This window comes from Spea bombifrons, chromosome 12, assembly GCF_027358695.1.
Source record: "Spea bombifrons isolate aSpeBom1 chromosome 12, aSpeBom1.2.pri, whole genome shotgun sequence".
NCBI classification, from domain to species: domain Eukaryota; kingdom Metazoa; phylum Chordata; class Amphibia; order Anura; family Pelobatidae; genus Spea; species Spea bombifrons.
This window is the reverse complement of record NC_071098.1, coordinates 31,508,981-31,528,443: the sequence shown is the minus strand read 5'-3', so window position 1 is coordinate 31,528,443 and position 19,463 is coordinate 31,508,981. Positions and strand designations below refer to the sequence as shown.

At 38.9% G+C, this 19,463-nt stretch overlaps 2 protein-coding genes across 2 annotated transcripts; both read left to right on the top strand.

Annotated features, from left to right (window-relative positions):
* The first annotated feature begins 7,871 nt into the window (after positions 1–7,871).
* Positions 7,872–8,853, top strand: LOC128469612 (venom serine protease inhibitor-like). The gene is made up of 3 exons (XM_053451427.1): positions 7,872–7,969; positions 8,064–8,108; positions 8,311–8,853. Exons 1-3 carry the CDS (start codon positions 7,924–7,926, stop codon positions 8,682–8,684), a joined length of 465 nt encoding a protein of 154 aa, XP_053307402.1. The 5' UTR covers positions 7,872–7,923; the 3' UTR covers positions 8,685–8,853.
* Positions 8,854–10,246: 1,393 nt separating this feature from the next.
* Positions 10,247–11,738, top strand: LOC128469613 (zonadhesin-like). The gene is made up of 3 exons (XM_053451428.1): positions 10,247–10,281; positions 10,419–10,469; positions 11,330–11,738. The coding sequence occupies exons 1-3, from the start codon at positions 10,251–10,253 to the stop codon at positions 11,686–11,688; spliced, it is 441 nt and encodes a 146-aa protein (XP_053307403.1). The 5' UTR covers positions 10,247–10,250; the 3' UTR covers positions 11,689–11,738.
* The last annotated feature ends 7,725 nt before the right edge of the window (positions 11,739–19,463 follow it).

Genomic DNA, 19,463 nt, shown 5'->3' with positions numbered 1-19,463 from the left:
TGTTTTTTTCCTAAATTAATATTTAGATTTTGGGGGGTCGTCTTATAATCGAGCAAATACGGTATATTATATGTGTATATTATATATATATGCTTATGTATATATATATAATATATATGTATAATATATATGTGTAAATTATATAATATATATATCTATATATATTGTAGGGGACAGCTCACGCATGGGGCGGCAATGACAGTGTCACACAGGTTTCCAACGTAACAGCGTGTTTATTTAGATGTTGTAGTCACAGAGCACCTTGTAAACAAAACAAACTATAAGCCTGTCCGGCTCTAACTAAACATCCGGATACCTCTCTAGCAGCCTAAGGTCTGGCGCAAAGCAAAGTAACAGGTTTTGCATGGGGTAAAGCTTCATACCTGGTGGGCTTCATACCTGGTGGGCTTCATACCTGGTGGGCCGCAGCGCTGGCTGTAGCTGCTCCTTCCTTCAGTTTCTCCTCTCTCTGCAAACCTAACAGCCCTCTCTTTTAAGGCTTCCTCCCCAGTAATGAGCTTAGGAAGCCTCACCTGAGAGCACCTGGGTTTGCTACCGTGCCTGGCTGAGGAAACCAGGTGAGATATATATCCCATCAACCACTCTCCCATACACTTTACCACAATATATATATACATATATATATATATATATATATATATATATATATATATATATATATATTATATTAAATATGTAATATACTTTTATATATAATTATAAAGGTGGCACTGAAATAAATAAATGGGATTTATTGGGTAAGATGCAGTAAAGTGAGAATTTGTATTATATTATATTTTTTATATATATTTATTATTATTATTATTATTATTTAATTATTGTGTTTATTATTATATTATACTCCAGTCTTCAAGGTGAAGTAAAATTATATTATAAAAAAAAATTCTGTCTTTTTCAGATTTTACTATTTTACTGACTTGATCCAACCAACAAAGGTACGTCAACATTACCAAAAAAATGTTACTTTAAACTTTTTGCGGCAGCTCCACCTGTAATATTTATTATTATTATCATTATTATTACTATTTTTATTATTTTGGGGTTTTTTTGTAACTCTTTGAACAACTGTCTATTACTCAATGCATCTGCCTCGATAACGTGCCTCATCGCACATCATCAAGTCAGATAAATCTCATTATCTCGTTTCAGACACAAGAAGCCATGGCCCTGTCCAACTTTAATATATTTGTGAAACTTGTGATGTTGAGTGAGTACGCAATAAATTACACAAATTCCATAAAATTCATACTTCTATATAAAGCGTCATGGACACTACGGTAACCTATTTTTCTGATCTGTCTAGTGATGTTTTCTTACTGGATCGGAGAGGTGAAATCTCAAGAACAAAGTAAGTGATATTAGCTGTAGATTTAAAGGATCATTCTAGAAAATTTATATTTTTAATTTTCTTATGTATATTATTTTAAATTTTTAATATATATTCTTTTTATTTTTTTATTTAAGTGCATTTACCGCATGCAGATTGCAGTTATTGTTATTGAAGTTCCTCTGTCTGATTTAAGCTCCTCCCCCAGCTGCCCCTACTGAAACCAGGAAGTAGTCGTGTGTACACTCCATGCACATGCTCAGTAGCATGAAATCAGACAGCCAATCATGTGTATGCTAGTAAAAACCCATGTTCAGATAGCAGACATGTCACTGGCTGCTGCTACTCCCAACGATGTCAATGGAGAGTTCTACTGAGCATGTGCAAGAAGCATACTTAGGTATGCTTCCTGTTTCCAGTAGATTTAGACTTAATGAGAATTTAAAGCTGCCCGCAGGAAATGATGTTAAGTTGTGGTTTTCATGTATTTAGGATTACGTGACTCATTCTAGGATATTTAAACTTTCTAAACCGTTCCTATACACCATTTTTTTAATTTACAGGTCTCCCCTGCCCCCCTGACAAGGTTTGGACCTGCACGAAAACATGTGATCGAACTTGTGATGAGTTCAGCGATTTAACTCCTTTTTGCAGTTTTATATGTAACCAGGAATGTGAATGTAAGGAAGGCCTGATCTTACAATCTACATATTCGCAAGTTTTTGTACCATATAACCAAGTCCAAGTCAGCTGCCCCCGAAACATGCATTACGACTCCTGCTCCTCTGGTCCTCGCCCTACATGTGAACCCTTGTTAACCCCCCACCATATTCCAGGCCCCTGTGTCCCTCAATGCGTCTGTAATGAAGGTTTTGTCTTTGTTGAAAAACCGGTAGCCAGCTGTATCCCAAAGAGTGACTGTCCTTCCTGACCTGCTTGTTATCCTATGATGAAATTGCTTCATTAATCTTTGCTTATGACATCACAGTGCTGTGTTTATGTAATCACTGAGCTGTGACCTCCTTACTTATTTAATGGAATCACAATGTTGTGCTTTTTGCTCTGTTCAGCTTCACTGTGCATGATCATGAGGCTAGGTTTCCACTTGGGTTTTTGTCCGGCGTTTTTTTCTTGATGAAAAACGCCAGGAAAACTGCCAAGAAAACTGCCACTGCATTTACCTGCGTTTTGGCGTTTTTTCTGCAGTTTTTTCTGGCGTTTTAGCCTTTCTGTGGAAATTGCTTTTTTTGACCTTAGGCAGTTTTTCCAGCCTTTACAAGTTAGAAGTTTCACCCAGCTAAAAGGGATTAGGATAAATGGCAAGTATCTGCCCTCTCCTGATGTCATTTACTTGGTAGACCCTTTTGTCTCTTTTCTGTGGTTTGTAAGGCATGCTTTATTTCGAATGTCTGCTCCTCTGGGAAGATTGGCCCCAAATGATGGTGCAAATTGTTTGCTGTTGCTTTTGGCACGCAGGATCCGGTCGCGTATGTTTGTTTGTAATGGCATGTTTGTTCCAAATGGTGTAAAATTCAATATGAACCAGTCCAGGACTTTGTTTTGTGTGAAACTGTTTGTTTTCAGCCTATTTCTCGTAGGACACACAGATACTGGGTCCATCCTCTGCATTGTAACTGTGGAAAAAACGCCATAAAAAACGCCAAGGCAATAAACCCACATGGCTTTTTCATGGCGTTTTTTCTCTCCCATAGACTTCTATTGGAGAAAAAAAGCCAAGATTTCCTTGCAAAAAACGCCAGAGTGTCAACATGCTGCAGTTTTGAAAAACTGCCACAGAGCCCAAAAAAGCAGAAAAACGCCAAAGAGGACTGAAAAAACGCCAAACAGAAAAACGCCAAACAGAAAAACGCCAAGTGGAAATGGCATTTTGCGATTTCCTATTGAATTACAGCTAACATCTGGCTGCAGCCGTTTTTCACAAAAAAACGCCAGGTGGCGCTATTGGCGTTTTTATAGGCGTTTTTAGCAAAAAAAACCCAAATGGAAACCAAGCCTGATGCTGTAATGACATCACTGATTATTGTTGCTGATGTCACTATACCGCCTCATTTTTATGACATTGCCGCTCTTTGTTATTGTCTGTCTAAACTGCATTAAAGTAAAAAGAAATACGAAGCGTGTCTCTCTTATCTCATAATTTCCCTTTGTAATTTATTGAGGTTCATTTTTCTCACTGTATTAGCCTCTACCACTTCTACCGGGAGGCTGCTCCACTGATCTGCTATCATTCATCAATCACTGATGTAGATTTTATGGAATCGTATATATTAAGGCAAAATAAAATCAAGCGTGTGCCCGTTTGCTACGTTCCCCAACTCATGAATGTAGTAAGAAGCAAAAATGATGGTTTTGGGGACATTGACCAGTTTGCAGAAGAAGACCTCGTTAGCTTTAAGGAATTTGATTGTGTTTTTGTTGCTTAATGCTCCTGAGTTTCATAATCAGGCATCTGGCACACACCAGTAATTACATAACACGTTCCACGCGGTGATGAGATTACAAAATACATTGAAAAGCAACTATTGTATCAAGTCGATGTTGACGCGTCGCCCGTTGTCTACATATAGAACACGCTTAGGGTTTTCACTGCCCAGAGTGAAATCGGACGAGGTGAGTACGCGTTCTTTTATATCGTGTATTTGAAGGACTTTTTGGAGCTCTGTAATTGTTTCGGGGCAAGACACCCTTTTTTTGACAATGTAATAATGCGTTATTTTATAAGACCAAGTCTTCTTCACCATTAAAAATGAGGCTTCTTTAAAAAATAGAATCGGAGAGATTGGATTCTTAGAATTCTGTTTGTTCCAAGATTCCAAAAATGTCCTAACTGTTGTATTTGATTTCCGGTAGGAAAATAATTATATTTTATTATTTTAATTATTTACTGTATCCAAAACAATGACACTAATTATTACTTAGGATAAATTAACTAAATGCCACCCCTATAATGAAGCTTTAACCTCTTGTATTTTGCCAGGAAACCTACTCAATGCCTTCAATGGAACTGCCGTCTTCCCAAACAATCACCTCATTCTAATTACAGTCTCTTATGGGATTCTCCGATTAGAGGTCTCACATGAGCCATATTTCTTTCCAGAAATTAACAGCCATGGCTGAGTGGGACTCCAGTTTTTCAGCGAAGGTCATCATATTGTGTGAGTAAAGACCTTCGTACAAACGTATCCAATGCATGGACAATAAGTCAAGAAACGTTTCGCTGATACCTTTCATCTCCTTTCTAGTGATGTCTCCTTGTTGGATGGGAAAGGCTGGCTCACAAGGTACGCAATCTCACCTCTACCTTCGGGAGGTGGAAACAATGATGGAGGCTCAGACCTCCTTCTCGACCGTGACATGTCCACGTGAAATGTTGCATGTTGATTATGTATATGTTAGCCACCCCATATTTAAATTGTACAGCGATGTGGAGTATGTTGGTGCTTAATGAATAAAGAATAATGAAGTCCTTATCTACCATATCAAGAAGACTGGTGGTTTGAGGAAGCAGAAGACATCCCGGTACTGAGAGAGATTCACATCTCCCTGCTTCCTCTCCATATTGCAATTCATGGAAATCACAGCCTTCCGTGAGAACATACATATGCCATAAAGCAATTCTGTAATGTGGGACAAACAGTTCATATTCATTTGAGAAGGTCTCATAGGTCAGAGATACCTGAACATCATAGTTTCCTTAATGCTCTGGGTTAAAGGTATGTTCCTCAATATTTGCCATGAGTAGCAGGGTGTAATTTTTTTTTTCATTTAGACATTTTTTGACATTGTTTTAGCATGTATTTTTGTTACAGGTGTTACATGTCCCCCCGGTCAGTCCTGGACCTGCATGAAGACATGTTACCGGACCTGCGATGACTTTAGCGTGTTGAACCCTACCTGTACAAAAGAATGTATGATGGGTTGTGATTGCGACTCGCGTCTGGTTTTTAGATCAAACAATTCCCGAGTTTGCATACCCGAAGACCAGTGCTAGGTTCAGTGCCCCCCAAACATGCATTTCGACACGTGTTCATTGGGGCCGCGGCCTACGTGTGAATCCGTTAAGAACCCTGTAGCATTTTCTGCCATCTGCGAGCCTCGGTGTGTCTGTAACGATGGTTATGTCTTTACCGAAAACCCAGAACCCCATTGTATCCCATTGTGTGACTGCCCTCCTTAGCTGGTGGGGATCTTCTCTACAATGACATCACTGGAACGTATTAATGACATCACTGCTGTTGATGACAATATCATTTTTTTTTGTCTTTCATTCCATTAATCAGTTTCCAGTCTTCATTCTTGTGTTTGCTTCATTCCCACCATCGTCAGTATTTCTATACCTCTATGTTTCCGGCTTCTACCCATCCCAAATCTCTTTTAATCCCATTTCATCATCTTTTTTTTACCCCACCTTTTGCCTCTATTATACCTACGATTCTTTTTACAATGTAAGCTCTGAACTTTGCATGCAAGCTCACGGGCAGGGTCCCCGACTCCTGTAGTATGTACATGCGTAGGTTTACCTTTATTATGTATTTGTTAACCACCCGGTAATTAACGTTTGTAGCACCGAGCGTGGATGTGACGTGTAACAGGTGATTTTCAGCAGGTCTCAAATTAAATTAACAGAGGGAGCAAGATAAATTCTCCGGAAATGCATTTTTATTATGATTTTTAAAGTTCTTATTGTGATTAAGTCATTTCTCACATTAAATCCAATCCCGCAGACCTCGTTTCCTCTTTTGACGTCTTTTAATATGGATTATTGGGATATTTGCAATTTGTTTCCAAATCATGAATTTTGTAAATACATCAGAAATTACCAGAAACCAACATCCATCGCTATAAATCGTACTTTAAAATTATCAACACTTGGTTTTCAGAACTTTATTTGAAGAACAAGCACTTTACTTTGAACTCCGCTGCCCCCAATTCCAGTTAGGACCCCCCTACAAAGCATTTTTTGAATACAGCGGGATTCCAGTTCTTTCAACAGCCATATTGAATCACCAACTGTGCCCATGTAGGACTACCAATGAATTAATGCTGACCAGTTATTATCTGGCGTAGCCTAGCGCTATATGTTTTTGTACCCTGGCAGAATTGTCTTACTAGCTTCCCTCGTGAGCGATGAGTTGCCAAATCGGGAATACTATATATTTATGCGGACCTATATGGCTTAAATCCGTCCTATGTAATGGATTCTATATAGTCTCTTGGATACCGGTCTGAATAAGACAGCACCATCATTTGAAGAAAGCCCATATAATGGTATGGTCCATTCCCACATTGGTTCATTCCACAGAAGATACATTGTTACGCTGACCCCCTGCTTTAATGGTGCCAATTGACATATTGTATGCATTATCCATGGGACAGTCTGTATCAGCATGCTATGTCTGAAATCCAGATCAAGTTCCAACAATGGCTTAGTTAGGGCAAGAATATTTTAGTCAAGTGAGGACAACACAACCAGCAAGTTGCAAACATAATATAGAGATTTTTTCCTAGACAACAAAATGGTGACCTTTGATACTGTGATGATACATTGCAATTAGGCAGATCACGTAGGAAAATGAGTCAGTATTTTGTAAGCGCCTGCAATTATTCTAAGCCCTTCCTTGAAGATCTGACAGCTGTCTATAACATCGTCCTGGGAAGATTGTAAAATAAAGTGCGGTTGTCGTACCTTTTGACGTAAATTGCTGCCTCCCTACGCATATATAAAGCTCACATTCTGGGGATTTCAGTATCCAGCTCAGAATCAGAGGGGTAAGTACATTTTATTTCACTAAATCTGTTTGTAGAGTTTATACGACGTTAGAAATATGATTTGAGAACTTGGTAGAATTCTCTAAAGTGAGAGAATTTGGGTATTAATGAAAACTTGTAGAACCGGTTTGATAATATGTATCTCTGCATGCAAAGTCATGGTAAGAAATGTAAGGCTTCACTAAATAAAACAATCGGATTGGCCGTACTCTAGAACCAAACATGGAATGGTCTACATGTAACAGAGACCGAGAATGAAGGCCGCATTAAAATACTCTGTAAACCAGGAGTGGTGACCAGGAAGCTCTCCAGCTTTTGTGAAACTACAGACAACAACAGACTTAATGACATGAATCTTGAGAAATGTATCTTCACAATACCTGGAAAGCTACCTGGTATCTGCCTTCAAATAAAGAGTTACCCAACCCATCGCATGATCAGTCATATTAAGATCTCGATCCTTGGGAAGAACTTGAAGAAGAAGGCAGGTAGTAAGAATTAGTGTAGGTAGTAACTAGTTTATTAACTAGAACTTTGATCTTTTACGTCATCTCACGACGGGTCGAGGTGGGGAAAAAGGAAGTTAGTGGTCCTTGGTGTTCAATGCCTAATGTGTTAAAAATGTTGGTGATCAACCAGCATAGATGGTGGAACTCAACCAGTTGGCTTCATCAACATAGACCCGTATTACTTCCAAACCTTCCACTGCTGCTCCCCGATGGTATATCTGGAATTGTGTTTTCTCTAGAACAGATAAATCAATCTCTTTCGAGACTTAAGAAGCCATGGCTGAACTAAAGTTTCTTTTATCCGTGAAGCTCATCATGCTAGGTGAGTAAGACTTACAGAAGGGATTGATGGGGGGTTTATCCAGTCAAAGATGTCACTGTTGCTGTAATAACCGGTGGGTTCTTCTCTGTTACAGTGATGTCTTCTTACTGGATTGGAGAGGCAGAATCACAAAACCAAAGTAAGTGACATCAGCTGTAGATTTTTAGGACCTCTTAGTCTGAAGGATGATGCAATGATCAATCAATCTCAACCACGTTGGTGCCTACATGTTCACTTTCCCTCAATAAATATCCTTACTTACATTTAGAAAAATGTTAATACCTTAGTTCTTTAGCATTTTTTCTGTGTGTTCTTAAGTGGGATTCGTGTTTGTTTTATAGCACCCACCTGTCCTACTAACCAGACATGGACCTGCATGAAGACGTGTCATCAGAGCTGCCAAGAGCTCAGCGTGCTCCTCCCTATGTGTCCCCGGATATGCCAGATGGGCTGTGAATGCAACAATGGCCTCATTTTTAAATCTAAAAACTCCAAACTCTGCGTACCTCATGACCAATGCCGAGTCAACTGCCCCCGAAACATGCATTACAACCCGTGTTCTTCAGGCCCCCGACCTACATGCGACACCCTTGGCAACCCCAAGCAAAGTTCTGGAAGCTGCGTTCCTCAATGTGTCTGTAACAAGGGTTTTGTATTTGTTGAAAGACCCGACCCCCGATGTGTCCCAGTGAACACCTGCTCACGAAAGGGTTAATAGCCCAAAGCCTCTACTAATGGTTTTTAAAGCGGGGATACAATAAATATTCCCAATCCCTTAAATTATGATGGACCTTCCATGCCTGTTCTATCATGGTGCTGTTATCATGGCCATGTTTGGTCCAATGAACGGCAGTCGTTCTTTTAAATAAAACCAATTTTATTTACATCTGCTGGAAATGTGTTATTTAACGCACATAACGTCATGTGTTGGTAAATTGTGTGTGAATCTGATTTCATAAAATAATAAAAATATATAATATACAAGAAATAAAATTAAACTATATTAAAAATGAACTAAATTAAAATAATAGAAATATTAAAATATATTATGATGAAATATTTCCTATTCCCCAAATTTTAATGTCCCTGACAGCCCCGCTAAAGAAGAATGGATATTAAATCACTCTGTGAGTAACGCTAGCCCCTTGTGAATTCTTACTCGAGGCAGAAGCTGCAGCTCTGCAGTTGCAGCTGCTCCTCCGTGATGATTATTGCCATTGATTGGCTGTTGAAGCATCCAATCAGTGGAAGGAAAGCACTGCCATTTCAATCAACAGGAACACTTTCCTTACATGCCCCCATCCACAGTGTTCACCGAGGAAGATCTGGAGCCGACTTAAAGTAGCAAACAGCGGGTGGAGAGGGGAAGGGGTTAATGTATATGGATAGAGACTATACTTAATGTCTCCATGAGGATACAACGAAAGGTCCCACACAGATATCATATGCATTAAGTATATATGATGGCCGGGGTCACCATCGATACAGAATGTTTTGGAAATGGAGCACTTCATGCCATACGTCTTAGTCAGCGACCGATCCCTTGTTGTTCTGAGGAGTGTCAGGGAACCAACTCTTCACACCCATACATTACATAAGTGTTGCCCTCTTTATTTAAATTAATACCCATTCAGTGTGACATAAACACATTTTTAATAACCTGCAACGCAAGAGGTCAACATTATTCAAAAATAACATTTTATTCAAATTGAATAAATATTAATGTATCAATTTCATATCTGTAGGGGGTGGGTGGAGCAGAATTGGGTAATATAGAAATATAACGTATACTTTCGTGTTGGCAACGGCTGGAGTTCACTTTTCTCTGACATCAAAGGAAAATATTTGTAATTATTGCGTAACACACAATTAGCAGGTTGGGTTTCAGGGATGACGCAGCCGCCGGCACTGAATATAAAATAAAATTCTAGACCTCGAGCAGCCAGAACTTTTCAATTTGGAATCAGAGACGAGATTAAGGTGAGATCTGCTATATACAAAAAAAAATAATTAATACAGAACTGGAAGATTTTTAGTTTAAATATTTCTCATTAATATTAACCAAAATATTTGTTTTTCTTGTTTAATTTTCTCTACACCCAGCGATTTTAAATAAACTTCCGTAAATAGATATTTTTTATGCAAGATAAATTTTTTGGAAAAAAGTAAAGATTATATCCGGGGCTAACGATCTAATTATATGCAATGTTTCTTATTATAGTAACTATTCTTTTTTTTTTTGTAGTTTTTCTTTATTTGGTAACAACTTGCAAAAATCAAGATGAAGTCCGTGGCTTTGACAGTAACGTTTGGTAGGTAATACTAACAAAGATCAAAAAAAATAATAATTCCCAAATCTACCAGCGGGAATTCATAGCCCTTTGTAAATTCTGGGGGGAAAAAACTCAAATGTATTCATTTTTTAATATTTTTTTAACATTTTTAACAGTGTTATTCCAGATTTTTATCCACGACCTGGAGGCTGATATACTTCCCCCACGTAAGTGAAAGAACTCTTAAATATAAAATATATATATATATATAAAACATGCAAAAAAGTGCATTTTGAAGTAATACACAGTTATGTTTTATTTTAAAAAATCCATTTTTTATTTAAAAATGTTTTTATGTTCCATAAAGTTTTAAGGGGGGTTAAAAATCATGGCGCTAATTCCAGCTGTAAGCAAAGTCTCCTTAACGAAACACTTTATTGGATATGATAGCTGTGTGGTCACTTTAGTGCCCCCCTTTTCAAATCTAGGGGGGGATTCTGCATTTGCCCTTTACATTGCCCCCCCCCAAGTTATTTTCCATCCAAGAGATGCGTTCAGCTGAACAAATCTCCATGCCGGTGCTTCACTTACCTCCGGTTGAGTCCTGGCTTCCCTGTCCGTATGATTGGCAATTACCCCCCCACCCCCGATTTCAATGTCAGCGCTATCTTATTACTGATTGTCGGGAATAGTTGGACCACAAAAGAAGGGCAGCTACACAGTTCAGGTTATTCTAAATGTACGAGAACAATATGTGTTAAGCTGTTTTACAGAGGGGCAGAGTTCTAGGGTTCTAGGTTGTTCAAATCATCAAACACTCACTCTTTGAGTTTTCATTCATAAACTACTACGTAACTACCTTTAAGTTTGAAAACTAGTTTAATAGTTTGGCATAAAATGGCTCAAAATGGTATTTTTAGATAATTGTTATATATACATTAATGCAGAAACAACTGGTTCCGGACTGCTCTACTTTAGAATTAGAATATTTTAATAATTTATTTTGAATTAATTTTTTTTTTGTACATTCATGCCCGTATCTATGTTTCTAACACACTTTGTTTTTTACTCTCGTTGGCAAAACCAGCTATATTCTGCCGACCTCCTATGATACATGGGTGTATTAACCCGTGCTCCGGTACATGCCAGAGTCTGGCAAACCTACATGAAAAGTGCCCGGCTATTTGTCGGTTCGGATGCGTGTGCCCCCGGGATACTTACCTTCAGGACAACCAGTGCGTCCCGGCCTCAAAGTGCATCGTCAAATGCCCCGAAAACATGCATTTTGATGCTTGCCCTAAGTTCAAAGATGTCACCTGCGATTCTTTAAGGGGGAGAAAAATAAAGGAAGACCGCTGCTCTCCCCGCTGCGTCTGCGACCCGGGGTACATTTTATTCAATGATTTTGGAAACCGTTGTGTAAAAGTCAGCCAATGTCCAAAGTAACGAAACAAAATGTAAAAGAAATCTAATGAATAAAGAGATTCTACGTATAACTTTAATTTGTCGGAATTTGTTATTTTCAATAATATTTTTCACTAATATTTAAAATCAATTTATGACAATTTGAAAAATAGGTATATTTTTACGCTGGAAATTGCTTATTCACCACAGTGGCCTTTCAGCAAAAACTTCAACAAATCAAAGATCGTCAAGTCGGGAATCCAAATTTTTAATATATATTTAGATATACATATATATATATATATAGATGACTTAAAACCATCAGGTGCTATGGATTCGATAAAGTGTCTTTAATACCTGCCTGAATAAGACCGAGCCATCTTCTCACACCAACCTACATAATGGTATGGTCCATTCCCACATAGCGCATTCCACAATAGATACATTGTTACAGTGCGTTGATAGCGGTAATGGGTTTATGAGTCTCAATGGAGCATTATATGTCAGCATGCCATGAAATCCAGACCAAGTTCCAAGAATGACTTGGAACACAACCGGCAAGGTGCAAACATTATACATATCTTTTACAAGAAAAAAAAAATGTGTGACTTTTGATTCTGTGGTCATTTATTGCAGATCAGGTGGGAAAATATAAAATGAAACTAGTAATGAGTCAGTATTTCGTAAGCTTCTCAAATTATTTTAAGACCTTCCTTGAAGATCTGACAGCTGTCTATAATATCATCCAGGAAAGATTGTAAGATAAAGTGCGATTGTCGTACGTTTTGAAGTGAATAGCTTCCTCCCTATATATATATATATATATATAGTTCACATTCTGGGGATTTCATTATCCAGCTCGGAATCAGAGGGTTAAGTACATTTTATTTGTATAATATTCATTTTGAGGGTTTATGGGACGTTAGAAATATGATTTCAGAGTTTGGTAGGACGGTGAAATAATTTGGGTATTAATGAAAACTTGTAGAACCGGTTTGATAATATGTATCACTGCATGCAAAGTCAGGCAGGAGAAGCGAGGCTTCACTAAATAAATCAATCGGAAAGATCTGCCGGACTCTAGAACCAAACAAGTTAGAAACCCTGGAGTCATAGGCGTAAGGGGAACATGACCCTGCCAGCACTACAGGACGGTGCACATGGTATTAGGGCAGGAAAGGGTTAACTCAGCAAGGGTTAGCACGAGGTGAGAATGCACAGGGAACGAGGGGGAAGTCACAAGGAACGTGACTGTAGGGGGAAGGGGACAGGGCTATAAAGCCCCTCTAAGCACACGTGCAAGGGGCAATTACTGAACACCACAGGAGCAGTTTCCCGCCCGCCCTCCCTCTTTTTGTCTTTTGCTTTGTGTTTTTATGTTGGCTTTGTGTGTTTTTTTCTTTCCCCCTTTCCCTCTTTCTTTTTGCAGGATCCGTTTTCTTTGCTGTGGCGGAGGAGTTCCCTGGAGAAGTTTGAAGGATAATGGGAGCGCCGAGTTGATGGTTTTGGTTAGAGGTTAAAGTTAATGCCCTCCCTGTACAGGATTAACCAAAGCGTTAAGGTGGAGCTCCCCTATCCGACCCGCGGTCGCTTGGGCGATTGTGGTATCCGGCGGAAGGGGTAGTGTGAAGCCATTGTTTTGTGTTTAGGTTGGGAACCCTCAGCTGTTTGTACACAGGTGTACAGAAGACTGTATAGTATTTATACAGAAGTTATTATTAAAGTGTTTTTACAATAATTTATAAGATGTTAAATAAAGTTATGTCGAGACATTTGTTAAATAAATGTCTCGGCCTTTTCTAAATCCAATCCTGCTGGTGTCTGTCTCTTATTTCGGGTTTGAGAAATGGGGAACCTCCTGGGTATGGGCAGTGCAAGGGTCAAGTAAAATAGGATGAACGGTCTGCTTGTAATAGAGACCGGGAATGAAGACGGCATTAAAATACTCTGTAAACCAGGAGTGGTGACCAGGAAGCTCTCCAGCTTTTGTGAAACTGCAACTCCTAGAGATACGGACTCGATGACATGAATCTTGGGAAACGTTTCTTCACAATACCTGGAAAGCTACCTTCAAACATACAGCGTATATAATTATCTGATTATTCCAAGCCTGCGCTCTTTACATTAAGGTTTGCCAAAATACATTACAACATGAAAAGAACCTCTTACCCAACCCACCGCCTGGGGAAACATAGATCGGTGATATTCAAACTGTAGCCCCTAGGAAGAATCAGGGACATGTCTTGGGAAAATTGCGTGGGAAGTGAAACATTATAACTAGAATGTTGGGTTTTGTCTGAAGTTATTTTTACATTGTTTTCAGATGGGTGGAAATGGCCGGGAGAAGGTTAGGGGTCCTTGGTGTTAAATGCTTTTGAAAAGTTGTCCTCAAATCCAAAATGAGCCAACGGCACAGACGATGGAGCTCAACCAGTTGGCTTCATCAACATAGAACACACATGACTTACAAACCTTCCACTGCAGCTCCTCGATGATGGATCTGGAACAGATCAGTTGACCTCTCTTGAGATCTGAGAGCCCATGGCTGGTCTGAGGTTTGGTTTATATATGATGCTCCTCGTGCTACGCGAGTAGGACTTACACAAAGACTTGATGGGGTTTTTTATCCACTGAAATAACAACCAACGCGTTCTTCTCTGTCATGGTGATGTTTTCTAACTGAATCAGAGAGGTGTTCTTAAGTATGTTCTAGTATCACAGAATGTTTTGGCAGATGGAGCTCGTCATGCCGTGCGTCTTAGTCAGCGACCAATAACCTGTTTTGAGAAGTTTTGGCGAACCAAATTTTCACACCCATACATTATCTGACTATTAACCTCTTTATTCACATAAATTCCCAATCTAATAAGACAGATCAACACACCGTTAATAATCTATAACACAAGAAGACAAGGAATATTTAAAAATAATTCGGGTAATTTAGAAACGTCGTATATAATTTAGTGTTGGCATTGGCTGGAGTTTTTTTTGGGCTGATGATGTCAAAGGAATATTTTTGAGGGCAATAAGTAGTTTGGGTTTGTGATTCAGGGATGACGCAGCCGTCGCTGCCGAATATAAAATAAAATTCTAGACCTCGAGCAGCCAGAACTTTGGAATCAGAGACGAGATTAAGGTGAGATCTGATCTGTTTATACAACGATATAACGCGGACGGATTTACTATTGAATAGGAGAAGAAATATACAGAATTTCTTTTAATACAGAATTGGAAGATTTGTAGCTTAAAATATTTCTTATTAATATTTACTAAAATAAAACTCAGCCACCGAAATTTAAACCCCGCAATATTGAATAAAACTGAACTTAACAATAAAGTTGAACACAACGTTTTTTTATTATAACGACTTTTTCTTTGCAGTTTCTACTTAATTAATCTACTTGTCATTGGTTCCACGGAGATATCACGATGAGGTCCGCGGTTGTGACAGTAACGTTTGGTAAGTAATATCACAAATACTAAAAAAAAGCCATTTTCGCTCAAAGTTTAATGGCGAGAATGCATACGTCATAAAAATTTTATGTGAAAGCAGCAAAGTTCACATTTTGTTTTTTCACAGCGTTATTCCAGATTTTAATTCATGACCTGAGGGCGAATGTCATTCCACTGCGTAAGTCAAAGAATATTTTATATTTTCAGAAGAAAGGATTGAATATACAAAAGAATTAATACATAGTTTATGGAAAGGTTTTATTCAAAGAAATACATTTATAACTGATTTCAATAGAAGTGATTTGTCTGCCAGTGATTGGCTGCTTCAAGCAGCCAATCAGTGGCAAGAATCAGAGTACTTTAGTATGTATTATTCTATAGAATAATAGTAATCTGTTCCTTTAATTGTACATGAAGGATATTGTTATGTATAAAGATGTTTTACAGATGGGCAGAGTTCTAAGGTTCTAGGTTGTTCAAAACGTTCTAGTTTGTTTTTTAATATTGAGTTTTTTTAATGTATAAACATCTAGATGATTACTGTAAAGTTAAATTAGTTTGGTGTTTTGGCCGAGCGGGCTAAAATTGAACTTTTTAGATCTGATTGTATACAAAAAAAGCAAAGTTGTGACTGAATCCCAGTTCTTTTAAGGCAGAAACCCTCTTTTTGTGGCCGGATTGCTTTGTTAACAAACAAATGATATTTGGTTAATTAATTGTTTTCTATAAATATGGTTCTAACCCACTTCTTTTTTTTATTTCATCAGGACAATTGGGTATATTCTGCCTTCCACCTATGGTTGTAGGGTGTGCAGGGTGCGATGCCACATGTGCGTCTCTGAGAAACCGGAATGATAAATGTCTTACTATTTATTGTTATTTTGGATGCGTTTGCCCCCAGGATACTTACGAGCAGGATAATCAGTGCGTCCCGGCCTCAAAGTGCGTCGTCAACTGCCTTAAAAACATGCATTTTGATCCTTGCCCTAAATTTAAAGAAGTCACTTGTGATACATTAAAGGAGAAACAAATCAAAGAAGACAGCTGCAATCCCGGCTGCGTCTGCGACCCGGGATACGTTTTCGTGAATAAGTTTGAAAACCGTTGTGTAAAAGTCAGTGAATGTCCAAAGTGATGAAACCAAATGAAAATTCATCTAATGAATAAAGAGATTTTACTGAGCAAAATGCGTGAGCGTCTTACAATACTCTTTACTTACTGAGAGGAATAGATAAGGGGGGCCAGCTTCCCAGCAGAGGTGGTAGAGGGTAATACAGTGAGGGTATTAAACATGCATGGGATAGACATACGGCTCCTGAATCTAAGACGAGACCAACGACTGATTAACGTTTGAGTCTTTACAGCAGGAGAAACGGGCTGACTGATGGGGCCGAATGGGGCCGATCTGTCGGCAAGTTCTAGGTTTCTGTGTATTGCAGATCTTAATATATATCAAGGCGACCAATCAGAGCATAGCCTGCCTTTGTATGCGTTATTCAAGAGGATTGGCACAGACACCTCGGCCCAACTTCTACTGGGTTTCTCTACCTGAGGCTGATCTCAGGACGCATCTTCTGCGACTGAGGACCGGAGCTCCCACTCAATTCCCGCTTTTCCTTGTCATTCACCTCCTTGGTGACACCGGTATGCCCTTAGAAGCCTGGCTAGGCTCTTCTTCAATGTTATTCCTGATGGCCCCTTTCCCTCCGTCCTACTGAGAAATCTGAAATCAAAGCCTGTATGTTCTAAAATAGAACTTAAAATTGGCCGATTACCATCCAAAATTAGGAAACACAAGCAGGGCTGGACTGGTGATCACAAGGTGGCCCTGGCCGAAGGATGGAAACGAGATGGATATGGTCACACAAGGCACAACAAGACAGAAGTCATACCTATAGAGATAAACTACACCCATAATGTTTTGTTAAAGTTAAAAGATCTCTTTAATGAATTTGTTAACGTGCTCTAATCACACTTCTTAGGGTGAGCTAAGATAGAAGGAGCTAGGAGACAGTTGCCCCCGGCAGGGGAAAAAGTCCAGGGCACATTGTACGATATTATTACCCAATCGCTTAGGATGAAAACACCCAAAGCATTGCCTGAGAGGTAAACGAAGTTATGATAAGAAAAGACTTATTTCACTTGGGGTGAGTGTAAAATATTCTAACACATTTAACATCTCTTCTAACCTTAAGAATATGATAAAGGACCATATATAATTATTAGTATAGGCAATAGTAAAAGATATGTAATCACTGGGCATAAATGAATGATTATTAAGATATATTAATAGGTTTTAATGATAGGTTTCAGGGTTTCCTTGACCTTAAATATAGAATGAAGGATTTGCTGAACATGCAGTCTATAGATAGGATAGTAACTTGTTAATGCATGGTGTAGTTGTAACTCTAAAAGGCCATTACAATATACCGTATTTGCTCGATTATAAGACGACCCCGATTATAAGACGACCCCCCAAAATCAAAATATTAATTTAGGAAAAAAACAAAAAGCCTGAATATAAGACTACCCTATAGGGAAAAAGTTTTACCAGTAAATATTAATTAATGTAAATTATTTTCATGTTTAATAAAAGCTATGATTGAGAAAAATATATTTTTTAAATTTCCTTTTATTTGCCAACCTGCCCCCCCCAGTTATGCCACTCTGCCCCCAGAAATGCTTTATACCCCCCTATTTGCCACTCTGCCCCATGATATGCCTTATACCCCTGTATGCCACTCTGGCATATAGGGGGTTAAAAGGCATATCATGGGGCTGAGTGGCATATAGGGGGGTATAAAGCATTTCTGGAGGTATATAGGCATATCATGGGGCTGAGTGGCATATAGGGGGTTAAAATGCATTTCTGGAGGTCCAGAAATGCATTTTAACCCCCTATATGCCACTCAGCCCCATGATATGCCTTTTAACCCAGCATGTACTGGCTGCCTTGGCTTGATAGGAGTGTGATTGCTGTTAGCAGTTTGATATATATATATATATATCAAACTGCTAACAGCAATCACACTCCTATCAAGCCAAGGCAGCCAGTACATGCTGGAACCTGGGGATGATAGCAGTGGGATTACAGCCTCCATATGCCATGCTACAACCCCCACCCCCCTTACACATCCATGCTATCACACACACACTCACACTCATTCACAAACATTTAAATACTCATTCATTCCCTTAATCACACACACTTCACACATACTCAAAAACCCTCCCCCACCCCCTCACCTGAACTGCAGATCTCCCACTCGCAGACTTCTGCAGGGGACCGGCTGTAGCAACTTCTCTGGCCCCGCCCTCAGAGGAGGGAGGGGGGAGATAGAGTTCTGTGAGGACGCTGCAAGCTTCCTGCCCTGCTTCTAACAGAAGAGACGCTGCTCGCGACCGGTAAGCAGCATGGCGCCAGCATTTTTTTGGGGTCTGATTAGAAGACGACCCCGATTATAAGACGAGGGGTATTTTTCAGAGCATTTGCTCTGGAAAAAACCTCGTCTTATAATCGAGCAAATACGGTACTTACAGCGACCACCTAAAATAGGGTTTCCACGTGTAAAGACCTTAGTGAGCATGTTTACCCAATTAGGTGAAGACCAATAGACTGACATCATTATCCAATCCCAGTGGCGACTCTAGGAACAAAATATAGGGGGGGCACATAAGATACAACAGTCAAAACTGGGGGGGCACTAATATTTTCCACCATTAAATCATGCCACGGGTACAAAACCCTAATAATTCAAATGATGGCAGGAGATGATTCATCAGTAAAGCTCCCCTTCCCTGATATGTCTTTTGTGAAGTTTGTCGCCCTTGGAACAACTGCAATTTTCACCATTGAATATTCACCTACTTTAAATACGTCACTAATGAAGACCAATGAACAGACCCTGAGTCTTTGTGTGTGTTACTAATCTAATACTAAGTACTATGTACCAATTTTACACAGCCAGCCACTTCCTACTTCAAAATGAAAACGAGATATCTTTTTTAAACAAAACTTTATTTTCAAAATATAATTGCCAAGTGGTATTTATAATAAATAACATAAAAATATTAATAAATATTATTTATAGGGCACAAGCTCATTGAACAGTGATAAACAAAATATAACAGAACTGGATTAAAAGTTTTAGCATACAATAAGTGCAGCATCTAACAAAAGTAGCATGTTCACACATGCTTTTTAACACCAAAACTGCTTAATTTAGCTAAAGTTGCTTTGATGCCAATAGTATTCTTTAGAAAGTAGACTGAAAATATTTTGGTGTTGAGAAAAGCATATACAGTAGCCTAATACAGACTTATACGTGAATTTTTATGCATTGATGCAAACCTGTCAACGACTT

What these genes read in the sequence shown, in the direction of transcription:
- LOC128469612 (XM_053451427.1), top strand. Translation starts at nt 7,924, where the DNA reads ATGGCTGAACTAAAGTTTCTTTTATCCGTGAAGCTCATCATGCTAG. An exon ending in CGTGAAGCTCATCATGCTAG is followed by an intron (nt 7,970 to 8,063) that starts GTGAGTAAGACT and finishes TCTCTGTTACAG; the next exon opens with TGATGTCTTCTTACTGGATT. An exon ending in GGCAGAATCACAAAACCAAA is followed by an intron (nt 8,109 to 8,310) that starts GTAAGTGACATC and finishes TTTGTTTTATAG; the next exon opens with CACCCACCTGTCCTACTAAC.
- LOC128469613 (XM_053451428.1), top strand. Translation starts at nt 10,251, where the DNA reads ATGAAGTCCGTGGCTTTGACAGTAACGTTTG. An exon ending in GGCTTTGACAGTAACGTTTG is followed by an intron (nt 10,282 to 10,418) that starts GTAGGTAATACT and finishes CATTTTTAACAG; the next exon opens with TGTTATTCCAGATTTTTATC. An exon ending in GGCTGATATACTTCCCCCAC is followed by an intron (nt 10,470 to 11,329) that starts GTAAGTGAAAGA and finishes TGGCAAAACCAG; the next exon opens with CTATATTCTGCCGACCTCCT.